The 15990-nt window shown below is 34.8% G+C and overlaps 1 protein-coding gene across 4 annotated transcripts in view; it reads left to right on the top strand.

Annotated features, from left to right (window-relative positions):
* LOC115216756 (golgin subfamily A member 4) overlaps positions 1-14170 on the top strand; it is a 158989-nt gene extending 144819 nt beyond the window's left edge. For 2 of the 4 annotated variants that reach the window (XM_029786316.2, XM_029786314.2), the window contains 2 exons: positions 4535-4592; positions 13155-14170. In XM_029786316.2, the coding sequence (XP_029642176.1) occupies positions 4535-4576 (42 nt within the window). In that variant the 3' untranslated portion in view covers positions 4577-4592; positions 13155-14170. The remainder of the gene's footprint in view (positions 1-4534; positions 4593-13154) is intronic. The other 2 variants (XM_029786315.2, XM_036506400.1) reach the window with 1 other exon arrangement.
* Positions 14171-15990: the final 1820 nt, after the last annotated feature.

The raw sequence follows: 15990 nt of genomic DNA, 5'->3' as shown, positions 1-15990 counted from the left end.
GTAGCTTATCCCTTGGTTCTGTTCTCATAATTGTTTCACTAATCCAATAACAACCATACAAAGTATGTAGCCCTTAAAACGGTGTTTGTGCATTTATTGAGTATACCAAACTGTCTTACACAGGATCTTGTTTTTAGGAATTCCCAATAAGTTATGAATACCCAAATTGTGAAGTCAGTTATGTAATAACATGAAATTAATTACCCTATAGTAAGAATTCAAATAAAGTAGCCCTGAAAAGGACTTTAATATGTTCTCAGAGTATATAGATTTTAGGAAGAAATACTAATAAGGTATGTATACCAAAATCGTGAAACATGTTACATAATAACAGGCTAATCAGATATGAGATAATAACAATTCAAAGTAATTAACTGTGAAAAGGGCTTTTATGTGTTCCTAGAGAATATTACCCTCAGCAGCACTAGTGTTGGTATATTCGTGAATAAGTCACTAACATCTTCCTCCTCTCTGCTCCTACACCCTACAGATCATTCCCCTCCTTCCTCATCTATTCTATCTGAACCATTTCTATCTCTCTCACCTTATCACCTTTCCTTATTGGTATTTCTTATTAATTACACCTCTACCTTTGTTCATTACTTGCTACATCCACTTCTGTTGCCAACTCTCTCTGTCACTCTCTCCTTATACTCTAATGAAGCTACCCACCCCTTCTTCCCACTTCTCCTTCCTACTCTTGATCCTTTGTCCATATCCTGTCTTATACTCACCTTCTTATGCTTTGAAGGTTTATTCTATCACTCCATTATTACCATCTTATCATTTTCCCAGCTACTTCCACTCTCCTTTATACAATGTGATATAGTCATGTATCTTCTCTATAGCAAGGCACCTGCATTTGTCCCTCTATCATACTTTAGCCTCTCCACACCTGGCTTAAAACCACCTTCCCATCTCAAATACTACTCACACTTAGTTGAAGAGAATTTTTCCCTTTTCCTGTTTGCAAGTTACTTACTGACCTCACTAGGTGACATGAGAAAAGACCCCAGTACATATTGTAAAGTGGTTGGGGCTAGGAAGGGTATTCAGTTGTAGAAACCTTGTCAAAGCTGGACACAGTCCTGCAGCTTGCAGGATCTTGTCAAACTGTGCAACCCATGCCATTGTATCAAACAGATGTTAAAGGATGACAATGTTAATGATGATGATGATGATGATCTCATACACACAGACGTGTGTGTTTATGTATGTATTCTGTGGCATTGTAGACACTGTATTGTGGAAGATGCATCCTGATTTTGGAAATGTAATTCTAAGAAGACATTTCTTATACTTATCAAAACCCCAAATACAATCGGGCAGTATCTGGCAAGCAATATGCAAAATGTCTGTTATCAGACAAATTTGGCTGGCAAACATGTGGAGTTCTCATGCCTGCTGTCATTGAGCAAAATCACCGAACAATGGCCTCCTACCTGGTAGTCATTGCCTTGTGATTTTGACGAGTGTTATTGTAGTACACAATGTTATGCTCTTTGCTTTAACTCTTCTATGATTATTCATAAAACATATACTGATGATTGTACCACATGCACCACTGCTGACTATCTATCAGCTACTGGAGCCCAACTATGGCTGGTGCCAGCCATTGTGTTAAGTTCAGAAAACCACAGTAGCAATGTCTCAGCAAGCATCATGGAAGATGCATGGTAATTTTCAAGGTATTTCTTTCTTTTTTTTTTTACATAAAAAGGGCATTTTCCATGCCACAAAATAAGGTACCATCATCATCATTATCATCACTTACTGTTTTCCATGGTAGATTGGACAGCCTGACAGGAGTTGGCAAGCCGGTGGACTGTACCAAGCTCCACAGGCTGTTTTGGCATGTGTGTGTGTGTGTGTGTGTGTATATATATTTATGGTGTCAACCTGCTGGCTTGACACCATCAAGAGTGATACCGAAATGGACATAGCCAATCTGAAAGAAGCGGCCCAGGATAGAACTGACTGGAGGACACTGATCCATCGAGTAACCGAGAGTCGACTTCGACTGAGCGGATAGATAGATAGATATATATATTTATATATACACACAGACAGACAGACCTGTGTATGTGTACTTTAACATGACTCACGTTTTTAAAAATTTCTCCTGTCCATTTTGACACTGCTCAATCTTCCTTTTGCATACTGTTTTATCTTTTGAAGAGGCTACTTCAGTCTTTCCTCTTCTACAGCAATAAGAATAGCTAGTCCTATGTCATGTGTCTCATGATGATATTGGATTTTGAAGTCCCAAAGTAACTTCATTTCATTTGACTTTACTGCTGGGTTAGGTTGGTTCTTATACGACTTCTTCTATATGCTGATAATAAGTTAGGTATTGTTTCAGGAAATAGTAATAATCCCCCTTGTGGGTTTTGTAAATAGTTTTCACAATGTACCCTGTGATGAGAATTTAGTTCTGCGTTGCACATGTGTATGTATGTGTGTGTATGTGTCCTCTTGTCTTGGTGTTACAAGATAGTTATAAATGAGCATCACCATCGTAGAAGTGCAGTCTGTCATTTCCCGACTGGCTAATATTATCTTATTTGGAAACAGGTGAGTGTTAGTGAGATGAAAGCCATCCATACAATATCTGTCTTGCCAAATTTCATTGATATGTACAAGTATGGAAAAACGGATGTTAAAATGATAACAATGATGATGGTGAAGTGGTGATGGTGGCAGCAGTGATGGTGGTGGTGTAGGAAGACAGAATCAGTAACAATAGTAGTATTTGTGAAAATTAAATATTGAGAAAACAATAGACAATAGACCATTGTAGATAAGCTTAAAATAGTAAAATGAAGAGCCATAGAGAATTGGTCATGCAATAACATCTGCCACTGATAGATAGATAATTCAATTATTTTGTCAGTTGCAGGTATTAAAGAAATTGAATGAGGCAATTGACAATGAGCTTGAAGTATGTACAATACTAGTCTGTGCTAGATAACAATTAGATATGTTTTGTTTTTTTTATTATTAGAAAGAACACTCCAAAGAAAAGCTAGTAATTGTCTACATTGGCAAAACTTACTTAAAGAATTGCATAAGTTTTGAATAAATTTGTATGTCATTGGGAGACAAGAGCATCCTGAGGTTTGGAGCCAAGCTCTTCATTTGTGAGACAAGTGAAGTGTCTAAAGTGCTTGACATTTCACTGATAATGTGTGTGTGTTAGGAAGGAAGACGATAATTTAAGGAAAAGGTCTTGGTAGGAGATCAGTTAGCAGAAAAACAAGGTGAAGTATGAGGAGACTATTGACTATTGTGGAATTGAGTAGGAGGATAACAAGTGTGAGCATTATTGAAATGCTTTGAGTGTATAAGTATGTTTATTAACATAGTAATATACATAATCACATTAATACAAATGGTTACTGTGGGGAAAAATCTGTTTTTGTAAGAGTGAGCATGATGTATAAAAGTAAGAGTGTCTGTAAGCATAGACATAGAATTTCTTTTAAGGGTTTAATGTGGCATTGCATTTTAAGACATGAGGGAGAAATAAGCAGCCAGATGAAGGAACATTTGGGGGGGGGTGTATATCAATTAAAGTAGATCTTACACCTTACCTATTTTCTATATATGTCTGTGAACAAGCATGCTTGTTTGTGTTACAATAGTCTCTGTTATTGATTAGATTTAATGGTTATTCCATTAATATTTTATTACTTGATTAGAAATATTGAAGCTGAAGTATCTATAATAATAAGCATGAAATTCTGTTTGCCGTTTTGTCCAGAACCCCTGTATTTCAGTTTTCATTTGCTCTACATAGACATATTATAATACTTTTGGGGAATCAGGATGATCCCAGGATTGAAAATCTGCCCTTTTATTTGGTTCTTGAACATCCAGCTTTGGGATCAGGTCTGAGTGAGGATGATAACAGTTGAAAATTCAAATTTTAAAAGCACTCCAAAAATTTGTGAACTTACAAATTTTTCATTTAACTGAATTTAAAATAATACCATACTGGTAGGGTACCAATAAAAGCTTTATTATTATTTCTTTCTTTAGTTTTGAGCCACAAGCTCAATTAGCCCTCCACAGGAGCTAGCTTAAAAGTCTATATGGAATGCAGCTTTTATACTGGTTTAGAATAAATTTTCTTTTCTCATTCATCTGAATCGTAGTGTTTGTTTTCTTATCGACTAAAGTTTAAAAAAAATTATTATGGTTCTAAGTTGAATTCTTGCAGCAGATAAATAAATAAATATCATAAATACACTATGAACTGACTGAAACAACTTCTTTATGTGATTTAGGAGAAACAATATTATCTTTTCAACTTATTCTTGAGAGTTTATCATTACACTTTATTTCTTATAATCACATCTCTCCATTTATCTGTGTTACATGTTAAATCTTTTCAAATCCAGCTTCTTTATTGAAGCTGTTCTTCTTTAAGATATGCCCTTCTAAATTTTACATATTTCTCTCTACCTATATGAGAGTGTATATCTTTCAAAATCTGCATTTGTAAATGGTTTGTATTTGTTTTTTTTTTCAGCCCAAAAAAAGGTTTAATGTTACTCCAAGAGAGAGACATTAAGTCTCTCAAGGCTTGTGTAAGTGGCTTGGAAAACATATTTTTGCCATTGCTTAGCTTATGGGTTTTTCCATTTATTTAATTCAATAGGAAAAGAAAAAAAATGTAATGCTATTCTAAATTCTTCTAAAATTGCTGTGTATATCAGGGAATATTCAGTAAATGGTTTTTAGTATTAGATGCAGGAGCATGCTAATATTCTTGAGAACAACTTTGCATTTCACATCATCCATAATTCTAAGGCTTCATAATTAATACACTATTTATTTAAAATTTTGTTGATTTAAAAAAAAATTAATTCTAATTAATTAAGTTAACCAATTTTTATTTTTAACATTGTGCAAGTTTACTTTGGCAATTTATCTTGATATTTTAGCTCTCTTACAAAAAATATAATCATTCTAAATAAACTTTTGGAAATTTATATGGAAATACTTCCTTTTTAATGGGATTGTTGCTAACCTTCTTCTGATACCATTGCATTGGGTATATTGTATGGAATTTCTTCTTACACCTTTTCTTACATATTGCATGATCACTTATGTATATATATGTTTGTGCCCTTGTGTTGACATCATGTAATAGCTGTAAATGAGCATCATCATGCAACAGATCAGCTGCTAGAAAAAGCTGAAAAAGTTAAGACTAATCTCTAGAGCAAAAACTAGATATACATATATATCATGTCTACACATACACACACACAACACACAATCACACATGCACATATATAAATATTGGGTTGGTACAAAAGTGAGAACTTTGGTAGCAGGGTTCTGTCCTCTTTCGTACTTAATAAACTTTATTTCTCACCAAGTTAACTTTGAGTCCTTTTAATTTTAGGTTTTACTTCCACACCTGGAGTCTCTTTTCTAATTCTACTATAGATTCAGCTATAAGATCATCCGCACATAGCCATTCCCATGGGCAGTCAAACTTATTATGGCCTGAAAACTGATGACAAATAGGAGGGGGTCAAGAACTTTTAGGTGCTCATTAAATTCATAGTTTGTATGGCTCTCACCAGCCAGCCAGCCATCTACTCCTTGCTTTCCCATTGGTCACCAGATCAGTAAGCAACAAACTCTGTTGAGAACTTCCTCCAGGCTGCACACAGCAGCTTACTTTTTGCCAGTAATTTTCTTGCTGTTGCTTCACCAAGCAGAGGAAATCTGTTGTATTTTACCCTGGCACAAAAACTAAACACCATCTCATCTAGTTTTACTCTTTGTCTAATTAGTTGAGCTATAGCATTCATTATCTAGTTCAGCTTTTTGATACCTCTAATTACCTTTCTTTAAAACATTGCCTTTAGCCTTACAATAGTTGACTATAATATTGCTACACCAGTCATTAACACCTTCAATGAATACGTGGGTAATTAGGTCATATCTTACACCACCAGATGTTTTAAGCAATTGGCAGTAATTCCTGACGGTCTAAGGAGGCTTTTCCTACCTTCATATTCCAAACTGCTTGTGCATCATACTGCTGGTTCCTCTTTTGTATATATGTTGGGATAACCTTCTTTATCCCATGTATTCTTCACATTTACTAACATTTCATAGCAGCACTTCCATGCCTCTTTCTTTCCAAAATCACTAAGTGCAACTGTACCATTATCCATCTGTACATACCTCTCTCCCACAACATTTTTGATTTTCTTTGATACACTGTCATGCAATCTGGAACATCTCATAACTTTGCTTCTCAAGCTGTAGAACATTGACAAATATCTTCCTTTCTGTATCTCCTCTTGCTAAATAAACTTCTCCTTGTTACTTGCTATAATTCTCTATAATTCTTCCAATCCTTCCAAATCTGTCTCTTCACTTTAATGCTCTTTCATTATTTTGAGCCAGTGTGATTTGCACAAATGATGGTGAAGTTTTTGATTTTTAGCTTGGCAATGTATTTTGTTGTTCAGTGGCAACACTGGGAGCTGTTTGTGTGTGGAGTTGATTGAGGGGAGTAATCTTCTGGTTGATGTTGGGTGTATGTTCCAAGTTTTTTAGCTGTCAGACTGCTTAATTTGCAGGCTTAGGTCAACTCTTATATTTTCCAGGTAGGTCAGTAAAAAATAATTGTCTTTTGGTTGATTTTTTTGTACAAATGTTTTTTTTTGTGCTTGTTTATTTTGTTTGGTGTTAAAGTTTTCTCATATTTTTCTTATACTAGATGGAATTCTTTGGTGGTCAGTGCATGGAGGTGGGGTGTGACTCTTTTTTTTCTTGCATTATTGTATCGCTGTTTGTTATTTATTTTGTACCTTTCAGATCATCATAGTTGCATTCCAGGTTCAGATATATCCTTAGGAACAGAAAATTCTGACATAGCTTAGGATGGAAGAAAGCACACTTGTCTTTTGTACATCCCTATATAGGATTAAAGCCATGGGCTCTGTATTTGGGACAATACTTTAGTTGAAAGTGGGGACATTTTTTCTCATTATGGACAAATAAATACCCTTTATAAGTTTATGGCCTAAGGAAGGACGAGAGAAAGGGAAGTGACCTTTGTTGTTTCTACCAATGGGTCCAAATTTATGGATGCACTGAGAATGATATTGGCAGGTTTTTTTGAGATGAAAGAGATTGGTTTTCTATTTTGATATGTGAGGCGGAGAGAGAATCATTGGCCAATGTTGCTTAAATTGTAATCATAGTAGTTCTAACCTATAATAGTGATAGTAGTCTGTTGTGGTAGATTCAGACCTGCTTAGGTAGGATTGGATGGAATGAGGTCAGATGGTGAAGCCAAGACAGATGATTCTTGGTATTGACTAACAGATTAAGGTGACTCCTGACCTGCTGCTATGGGGTCAGGGGGAACTCTGCACTTATTGACCTATACAGTTTTTAGTTTACCTATGTGTTTGTTCATAATATGGAATAGGATGTTTCAAAAAATGCATATGCTTATTGAATGATTGTAAAGTCAGTGTTTATTAAAGTACATTTCATTTTTTTAAATTTAAAGAAACCAATAGGATTTAATTTTTTTGTGGAAGTCTGCCTTCAAATTGATGACTGTTGTGGTCCAGGTACTACTTATAATATCATCATCATCGTTTAATGTCCGTTTTCTGTGCTAGCACAAGTTGGACGGTTCGACAGGGGTCTGGGAAGCCAGGAGGCTGCACTAGGCTCCAGTCTGATCTGGCAGTGTTTCTACAGCTGAATGCCCTTCCTAACGCCAACCACTCCATGAGTGTAGTGGGTGCTTTTTACGTGCCAGGGGAGGCTGGCAGCAGCCATGATCAGTTGGTGCTTTTTACGTGCCACTGGCACAGAAGCCAGTCAAGGCGGCGCTGGCATTGGCCATGTTCAGATGGTGCTTTTTACGTGCCACTGGCACAGGTATCACAACTACTATTTCCATTTGATATTTATTTCGATGTTGATGTACTTGACTCAGTAGGTCTCCTCAAGCACAGCAGGGGTCTCCTCAAGCACAGCAAGAGATCTCCTCAAGCACAGCAGGTATGATGCAACAAAATCACAACCTCTAGAAACATTTATGTGCATTCTCATTCAATGGCTGCCCTCAATTCACCAACTGTCACCTGTTTGGTACTATAAATTTTGTTTTTTAAGTATCCCCATAAAGTTTAGTGGTTAAGGTCTGGTAAACACTGATGATGGTATTCTACTGAACCTCTTTTTCTAATTCACCTGTTAGTCAAAGCCTCATCTTCAAAGTCAATAATAGTACAATAGCAGTAGTTTGAAAGAACTTACCAAACATTTTACAAACAGCTATAAATTTGAGGAAAACTTGATAGGTCACATTCTCAAAAATATTCCAGTTCCACTGCATTTTAAGTCTTTAAACCATATGAGAATAGATTTACTTGTCATTGTCATTTACATCACATACTGGAGGAGTGAACAAAATGACAGGAGAATGCCATCACATTTAGACAAAATTTTTTGACTAAGTGTTCTCTTTCCTGCTTTCTTCATTTTCTTCTCCCCCCCCCCACACACACACTTTGTTACCAGTTATGAACAAGCAAAAATTGATGATGTCATTATGTCTAAAAAGGAACACAAGATATTCCACTTCAAATTTTGAATTTTTGTAATGAATTGCATCTTTTTTTTATTTTTGAACCCAAAGAAGACAGACATACTGTCAAAATATTGTTCAGTTCAATAAACAGAGTCACTCTCTATTACAAATTATATCGTGCTCTTCTTATTGTACATTTACTTTCATGAAGAGTTATGTTACTCATCATCATAATCACCATTATCATCATCTTCATTTAACATCCATTTTCTGTGCTGGCATGGGTGGATGGGTGGGACAGTTTAACAGGAACTGGAAAGTTTTCATAAATTATTATTATTATTATTATTATTATGTTCATCTTCTTCCCTCGGTTTTGTTTTCATTTTTTGCTGTCTTCGCTACACTGAGTGTAAAGAAATTCACTGTATACATTGATAGGCCACTAAAACAAACACACCAGAAAGATCATTCACAAAAACAAATAAAATCATGTAAAAGAAAAAATAATTTACATGAAAGGTTATCATTCTCACAATGACAATACTCTTCCCAATGTGAGTGACGTACATGTTAAAGCAACCTTTTGCACTTCTTGCTGGGATGGTAAACCAGTAATCATCATCATCATCATCATCGTTTAACGTCCGCTTTCCATGCTAGCATGGGTTGGACAAGGACTGGTGAACCAGATGGCTGCACCAGGCTCCAATCTTGATCTGGCAGAGTTTCTACATCTGGATGCCCTTCCTTAATTAAATTAATTGAATTAATTAAAATACAGGTGTAATCGGTATAAGATTTTCTTTATATTTCATTCAAACATTTTTATTGAAAATGAAGTACAAAACTCTTTTACTAGTCAATATACCATTGGCTCTGTACTCTTATACAATTTAACAAATTCATTTACGTAACAGAATGCATCGAATAAAAAAAATCTCATTAACAGGTGAGACAAAGGTGAATACAGGTGTGTAACATACTGAAAATTAATATGTATTTCTCGCTTTCGCATATTATTTATAATAAAATGAAAACGAATATACAAAATAATATAGTTATGACATATTTCCGTCATGAAACTGTCCAAAGCACCCTTTACACAAGGCCACTTTACAAAATGAACACATATACGAAGTCTCTGTTTGATACCCTTTTGCAGTTTTTCTTTTTTACAGCGAACACAGTCTGCAAACTTTTTTCCTTCCATTTATCTTTTCGACTTGATGAAAGTCAATATTTTCTCTGTTGACATCCACCTCAGTTAATTTTGCTAGTTCTGTGCTCTCTAGAAGAAAAGCCGTCACGTAACTGAGATGCGATGTCAACCCGAAATTTCAAGTGCTCGTAGTCTTTTGGTGGTGGAGTTACTTTGGGGCTTTTTACATATACAATATATGAAATGACTATAGTTAAATTAACTAAAAACCACAAAATGTACCTTCACCATTTCTTCCCAGGTTGACCAACTGGGTAATATGCCCGATATTGGTCGGATTTATCAACCCCACCAATATATTTATTATAAGAAATATTGACGAGGAGTTTCCCCTCAGTGCTAACACCAGGTTGTTCATTAGAAGATAGAAATAAAATCTGTCTTTTGTCTTTGAAAGCAGTAACTAAAACATTTTCTCTTTGCATTTGTAAAATGTCGCCTCTTTTTTAATTTTGTTTTCATTTCACGGGGTAAACCTTTAATTTCCCATAACAGTACTGCACATGTAAGTACTTACACAGGCAAGATTTTCTGTCAAAGCTACTGAAGAAAAAAAAACAGTCAAAATAGAGGTGTTGGTACTGATGGTAAAATGGTTCGGTAAGAGACCATACAACATCATGTCCCAATCCATGCGGTCTGTTGTTTCCATTATATTTTTTACCTGTGTAAACATCGAAGTTTACACAATATCCAGTGTCTGATTCACAAACTTCCCATACCTTGATCCCCCATTTAGTGGGTTTGGCAGGCATGTACTGCCGAAAATGTACTCTGCTCTTATAGCCTATCATTGCTTCATCTACACTGAGATTTTTCCCAGGTGGATAGACAGTTTTATAATTATTAACATGTAAATCGATTACAGGACGTACTTTGTACAGGGGATCATAGTTTGGGTCATTTTTACTGGGGACATTAGCAGAATCAGTTAAATGCAAATACTGAGATATTTCTGAATACCTCATCTTCAACATTATACTTGAGATATATGGATCGCCATACCTTATATCTGGACTCCAGTTGTTCCACAGTTGAAGAAGCTGTTTAACACCAAATATGATATTAATTGTGAAAAACGCTCTCAATTGCAGAATCAATTGAGGAAAGGACATAATATACGGTTCAGCTTTTTTAATTCCAAGAGAAGGCTAGCCAATCACTTAAACTCATATAGGGATAGAAATAAGATGAATCATATGAGCCTAAGCAAACTAATCTGTTCAACTAAAGACAGGAACCATAGCTATACTATGGAGTGAGAAATAACCTGTACAGCTAAACTATATTGGGCAGGGGAAAGTAGATATGAGTCATGTATAGAAGAATTATACCGAAATATTAAGGTTTTTTTTGCAAATATTTTGGTATAATTGATTCTGCATCTATACACTTAGTTCTTCATCAAACATCTTGAGTCTAATGGGCACACTGCATCTCTGGCACAATTACATTTATTGTGTCATGGCTCTTGCTAGATGTCTGTACTATCCTTGTTTCTATTGGTCAAATATTTTTTCAAAGCTTTCTATGCATAGTTGATTGTGTGCTGTTATTTCTAGTGGTTCACGCTCCCTGTCTAGTCAAGGTATCAGCTTGTATTAGGGTTGTTTGCCTTTGACTGCTGATTCTTAGATTATTACCTGCCCTCTTTACAGTGTGTGTTATTTTGGTGTTAGTGTTCCGGTCCCTTTTGTTCTGAACTGTTTCTACCTTTTCATCCAGATTCATATTATCAATATTTTCATTGATAGATTCATTTTTCTTGTCTTGTCTACTACTTTCACTGGTCCTTTAGAAGTGAGATAGTCTTCTCGCATTGTGTGATGGGTTATGACTAGTGGGAAAGGTGACTTAGACATTGTGCATATTGAAAATTCTATGGTGCTTGCTAGACTTGGGAAAGTGTTTCTTGATTGTGGTGTAAAACTGCTTCAGAATACTGGACAGTATTTGTTTCCCAAATGTAGCATTATACCACAGAGCAGTCCTGGAATTACTATTAGTTTTGTTATTATTAAGTATTGTGTGGTTGTTAGTGTTAGGGCCTTTCCTATTTCCGTGGTGGTTGTCAGGGTGGTGGGGAGCACTGTTGTATTTCCTTGTTGTGTTTTGTATAAGTGTGCACCTGGGATGGTTTGCTCCATTTCTAATACGCAGCGTACTATGGTTTCTGCTGTTATTTTCACTTGGTAGTTTCAGAAGAGATTCACTGGTGTTCGAGTCTTTTTTTATTATCATCCAAGCTATTTATTCTTCGGTTGTATCCTATGTATTCATTCCTGTCTTTTTTTATTGGTTCCTCTATCTTCTTGTAGGGTTTTACTTGGTTTTTATGGTTATATTTTTGTGTGTATTTTGGTATCTGACAGGTAACCTTATTATATATATATATATATATATTGGTTTGGTTTCCTGGGCTATACACTATTTTTTCTTTGTATCCTGCCTCCTCCAATGCTTTGTTATAATAATTCTCATTTAGCTTAAATATCTCCTCATTAGCTAACAGTCTTGATATGTGGGTGGAAATGTTTAAGACTATAAATAGGGTTAATCACTTGGGGTGATTGCTATTGTAGTGAATATATTTAAGGTTTTTATTAGGTATATGGTATGGTTTGAATAGGCCAGTATTTAGTTGTAGTGCAACATCTAAGAAGTTGACTGTGACGTGCTCCTCTTTTATTGAAATGGAAAGTCCCATGTCTTTGAAGAACTTGAATAATGTTTTCTTTGGTCTTTCCATTTTCATGTTGGAAGGTTTATGCAAGGTGAATAGTGTGTCACCCCTGTATAAGCCTCCCCCTATTTTTGGAAACTCTGTTTATGCAGAATAAAATATAAATTCCTACTAGATCAGTTACCTGGGCAATATATATATTGTATACATGTTTCCAACCCCATTTGCTTTACTGATAATATGGGCCCCACTCTCATCAATGTATAATTAAAATATGATAAAAGACATGTAATCTTTCTGGGCCCTGGTGCTACAACACCCAATTCAGTCACTCCAAGATACAAATGGCCATGGTGTACAGAAAGTTTGGTATATGTAAGACTTGAAGAGCCCATCACTCTCAAGGTTTAACCACAGTTGGAATGACTATCACAAAGGATTTTACCTGATGTTTGAATAACTATTGTACATGTGAGTATAAATATGAGAAATTGACTGACTGACAAATTTCGTCCTTATTATATATGTAATAGATTCTATTGTTGATAACTACAGTTCTGGAGCTGATTGCTTGTGTTGTTTTTCTTTATTTTGTAACAATTGGTGCAGCTTGTCATAAATATTTTGAATAATGTATTTTCAAATTTCATCTTTCATTACAGGCCTGGCTGTCACCTTGAGGCTACAAATCTCCAAGAATTGAAACATTCCAATCCAGAAACTTTTGGCTTTCAGTATTCCCCACATTCTCACATGATAATTCTGCTTTCTAGATTCACTTCTCTGTGAGTTTTCTGGTGGAAAGGAAATAGCATCAAGTTCAGGAGACTAGCAACTGCATCACCAGATAAAAGATGACATAATGAAGAAGGCCCTAAAATATCCCAGACTCTGTTGTTTATTTTATTTTATTTTTGTTTGTTAGTTGTTTTTTAAGACAGTTATATGAATTTCTTCTTACGTTCTTCAACAATGCATTTCTGTAGAACAATGGGCATGTAGTTGCCACAACAACTACTACTGCCCAATCAATCATCAGTTGCAGGGGATTAGCTATCAAGTTTGCAAACTAAAGAGTAATGTTGTTTGTTTTTGGAAAAAGAGAACATTACTAGTAATGGTTAAAAAGTTAAATAACTTCACAAAATTGAATAAGAATATGTACTATGAGAAGTGTATTCTAACATTTGGGACATTAATGTGTGTTGCTGCAAAAGGGCTAAATATAGCCTTTCAACTAGCTCCTCATTATTTTCCCTAAGAAGTGCTCTGCTTAGAGCATTTGAATTCACTTCTCACATGTTATCTGAACAATGTTTTGTTTCTATCACGTCATCATTATCATCTGTCTTTATTGTTATCATCACCATAATCCATTGTTATTCATCTACAAAAAATCAGTCCATGGAATTAATTTTTTAAGCAATTGGGGTAATTTCAGTTTGCTAAAAATATTTTTTAACATTATTTATATTCTATAACAATCAATGTATGAATATGTGATTGGGTGTGGAAGATCATTTTGCTTTATTTATATATTGAGATTTCTGTTTATGGGTTAATGATTAAATGAATATAGTGATTGGTATCAGACATGTTGCTGTAAGATTGGGGCAGTGCATAGAGAGCAAGAAAGAGAGAGAGAGAGGAAGGACAATAAAGAAAGTAAATGAGGATGTGTATAATGAATGTATACTGAAATTATTCATGCATTAAAAAAACCACATGTATGTATGTGTGTGTGTGTGTGTGTGCATGTATGTATATGTATATATTTATATAAATATATATATATATATATATATATATATTATAAAAGATGTTGACATATCTGTATATTTATGTTTCTTCCTCTCTCTTTCTATATATATGTGTGTGTGTGTGCATGTGTATATGTGTATATATATATATATATAATATATATATATATATATATATATATATATATATAATATATATATATATATTTACACACACACACACACATAAATAGTATATTGTTCACTTGTTGATATATTCAGCAAAAAAGTACTCAATACACTGAGAGATGAATATCATTTAATGAATACAGGAGTTATACTAAAGCTACTTCAAGTTTCATGCTTGGATAGTGGAGAAATCAGAGAGCCTTATATAGTGTACAATGTGCATTCTGGCAATTATTGAAACTCAAATAAGTCTATTTAGATGTAAACACACAAGATTAACAATATTCTTTATTTCCCCCACTTCCTTTAACATTTTGCTTTTGTTTTTTCTTGTAATGTTTTCTTGGTTCTTTTCTCACATTTTCTTATGATGTAGCCATGTCAGTTGAGCCTGAACAATTGCTGGATCATGCATTGTGTGTTATACAAGCCTGTGTGCTTACTATGCTATCCAGAGCAGGAAAGTTGAAGTTGCTCACATGTAACTCCTGTATTCATTAAATTATTTATATATATATATATATTAAATGGCGGTGCCCCAGCATGGCCACAGCTCATGAGCTGAAACTAGATAAAATAAATAAATAAAAATTTTTAAAATATATATATATACACATACACACACACATATACACATAAACACACACACACACATATGCATGGCCTTATTCTTTTTTATAGAAATTGCTAACGGTGCTCACTAACAACATATACTAGATGTGTATAGAGACTGATCTATGTTTACCTATGTGTAAAGTAAACAAAGAATGTAACTTTTCTTCTCAATCTACTGGTATACAGAAGAAACCAACAAGTTGATTAAATGAAATCGTTGTTCAGAAATATATTTGTTTATGTTATGAAATGCACACGCAATTTATGTATGTATGTATTTTTAAAATTATGAATAGCTGCCATGGTGAAAAAGATCCAGTGTATGGAATTGAGGCAATATTAAATTAAAATAGCCACCTTCATATCATACTTAATATATATACACCATTGTACAGGAAAGTTACTGCAGTTTTTGTCTGAGAAAAACTATGAATGTGCTGTGTTTAAAAAGCATTATATATGTGTGTCTGTGTTTGTCTGTTTGTGTGTCTGTGTTTGTCCCCCTAGCATTGCTTGACAACCAATACTGGTGTGTTTACACCCCGTCACTTAGCGGTTCGGCAAAAGAGACCGATAGAATAAGTACTGGGCTTACAAAGAATAAGTCCCGGGGTCGATTTGCATGACTAAAGGTGGTGCTCCAGCGTGGCCACAGTCAAATGACTGAAACAAGTAAAAGAGTAAAAGAGTTAAGAGTATATCAAAAGGAATCAAAAAATTGTCTCATCAACAGCTAGTGAGAATGCCAGATATATTTCAGCATATTTAGGCCTAGTCAATTATGTGAACTTACTGAGACCCTATATCAGAGGTGACAAATCTCTTCTAGGTATATGTCTAGCTGCAAGCACATATCATTGACGAGGCCCCAAAAGACTGAAATGGAATTGGTGTTCTCACCAGCTGCACAGCATGTCTATTAGAGATTTTATCTTGGATGAAAACCACAGTAACT

This window comes from Octopus sinensis, linkage group LG10, assembly GCF_006345805.1.
Source record: "Octopus sinensis linkage group LG10, ASM634580v1, whole genome shotgun sequence".
NCBI lineage: Eukaryota > Metazoa > Mollusca > Cephalopoda > Octopoda > Octopodidae > Octopus > Octopus sinensis.
The sequence above is the reverse complement of the archived record's forward strand: the minus strand, read 5'-3'. Positions and strand labels throughout refer to the sequence as shown.